Raw genomic sequence first — 2,385 nt, forward strand, 5'->3', positions numbered from 1 at the left:
TTTTCGAGGATCATCTTTAAAGCGAAGATTAGATCCGAAGTCCTTCTGTCTGGTCTGAACCCATGTTGAGCCTCTGCCAGTATTTGTTCTACTCTATCGCGCAGACGAGCCCCTAACACTCGTTCATATATTTTCCCTGTATGCGAAAGTAGAGAAATACATCTGTAATTTGAGCATTCAGCGTGGTCTCCTTTCTTGAACACTGGGCATATTAGTGCAGTGGACCGATCGTTTGGGACTTCACCTGTGTTCCAGGCCTTACTGAGCAATTCTGTCAGAAGACTGAGAGCTATTCCTCCACCATATTTGGATATTTCTCCAGGAATGTTGTCAATACCGCATGCTTTATTGTTCTTTATTTTAGCCAGTGTTTTATTTACTTTTGATTCATTAATCCCCTCCTCCTCATCAACCCAGACACCATTTGTTTGTTCTTCATCTGTCCTTTCATTGTCCTCTTCTATATTCAATAAGCTGCTGAAATATTCTTTCCATCTCCTGTCAATCTCTTCTGGCTCTGTAAGCAGATTACCTTGAGAATCCTTTATTGAGTAGTTATACTCCCCGTTTCCCTTTCTATATGATTTAGCGATACTATACAGTAGTTTCTTACTATTCTGTAGGTCTTGCTCCAGATCTTGTCCTAGCTGTTCCCATGAGTCTTTTTGTGCTTTCCGTTTGATACTTTTAGCTGCATTCCTTTTTTTACGTACTGTTGTCTTGCTTCTTCTGTTCTTCTTTTTATCCATAACCTATAATACTTGTTCTTTTCTCGCACCGCCTCCTGTACCTCTTCATTCCAGTATGCTGTTCGTTTCTTTTTGCATCCTCCTGTCCATTTCACTCCGACTACTTCTTCAGCAATATTGTTAATTTGGGACTGGGCAATTTTCCATTGCTGCTCTATGGTTTCTCCAGTTATTGTTATTTCTGCTAGTTTATCTTCTAGTTCCTCTCTGACTCTTTGGTCCTTCAGTTTTTCAACCTCAATTCTCTTTCTTTTGAGTCTACGGCAATGGGGTGGTATTGTGATATTTACCTTTGCTACTACTGCTCGATGGTCCGAGTCTAGTGATAGCGATGGAATAGATTTTACATCATGGATTAGACTTTTTCTGCTGGAAAGAACCAAGTCAATCATAGATTTCTGTGTATACTCTTCTTGAATGTGGTTCCACCTGTACCATGTCCATTTGTGAGTCTCTTGGTGTTTGAAGAAGGTGTTCATAATGGACATGTTGTTCCTTACACAGAAGTCTATTATCCTATTTCCATCCTTACTTATGTCTCCTATACTGAATCCCCCCCCCTTCCCACTTCTCCTATTCTCTCTTCTGAGCCCTACATAGCCATTAAGGTCTCCTATGATAAGGCTGTTGTCCCGGTTAGGCATTCTGTCAATTGTGTCTTGTAATTCTTCATAAAATCTTTCTTTTTCTTCTAAGTTCAGGCCCTGTTGGGGTGCGTAGACCTGGGTTATATCCAAACTGCAGTATTTTGTCTTTAACGAAACGCTTATTATTCTATTATTGACATATTCAATACGTTCTATGTTATTGCTGACATCAGGTGAAAGGACTATTGCAACTCCATGCCTTCCATCATCATCACCTTGGTAGAGTAGTAGATAATTGTCGTGAATAACCTTTCTTCCGTTCTTTCCTTTCAATCTAGTTTCAGCTATTCCTAAGATGTCCCAGTTTCTCTCCTTCATTAGATCTACTATTTCTTCTTCCTTTCCTCGAAGTGTGCCAATGTTAATTGTTGCTATCCTTTTCGTTGTCCTTTTAACATGCCGTGTTTGTCTTCCTTAGGTCAGTCCGTTCGGTCTCTCTTGAGTTTCTTGAGCGATTGGTAGATCCGGTGGTGGCTTGCTAGGCCTATCCCACCTTCTCGAGCCTGCTAATTAGTACCTCCCACAAGTCTATTGCTCCCCAAAAGGGTTACAGGTCCTCCAGCACCGGCCCCGATCAGACTAATGGTTGGAACAAGCTGTCACACCTCTGCAAGGTTACAGACTCTTGCGACAATGGAGTGTTGGTCCCTGCCACCGTGACGGATATATACATATATATACAGTATATGTATAGCGTAAATTGCGACGTACAAGTCGACCTGGCATATAAGTCGACCTCAAGATTTTTAGCTCAAAATTCTGACTTAGGCCTATACCTACCATATAGATCGACCCCAAACGTATGGTGGGCTACCAGTGGCCCAAAACTTACCTAGGTCTACCGGTAAATGAAATAAGGCTATAATAAACTTACCTAGGTCTACCGGTAAATGAACTAAAGCTATAATAATATGATACATTTTTGTATTGTGTTGTATAGCAAACACCAGCAGTTACCGCATATTGTATCGGTATAACTTATGAGCATA

The 2,385-nt window shown here is 40.9% G+C and overlaps 1 protein-coding gene across 1 annotated transcript in view; it reads right to left on the bottom strand.

Annotated features, from left to right (window-relative positions):
* Window positions 1-1,714, bottom strand: part of LOC143035269 (uncharacterized) — a 2,155-nt gene extending 441 nt beyond the window's left edge. The window contains exons 1-2 of the mRNA XM_076202123.1: window positions 762-1,714; window positions 161-576 (exon numbers count right to left, since the gene is read on the bottom strand). Of these exons, the coding sequence (XP_076058238.1) occupies window positions 161-576; window positions 762-1,714 (1,369 nt within the window). The remainder of the gene's footprint in view (window positions 1-160; window positions 577-761) is intronic.
* Between the last annotated feature and the right edge of the window lie 671 nt (window positions 1,715-2,385).

Source organism: Oratosquilla oratoria, chromosome 2 (assembly GCF_046742065.1).
Source record: "Oratosquilla oratoria isolate Oo_2021 chromosome 2, ASM4674206v1, whole genome shotgun sequence".
Classification (NCBI taxonomy): Eukaryota; Metazoa; Arthropoda; class Malacostraca; order Stomatopoda; family Squillidae; genus Oratosquilla; species Oratosquilla oratoria.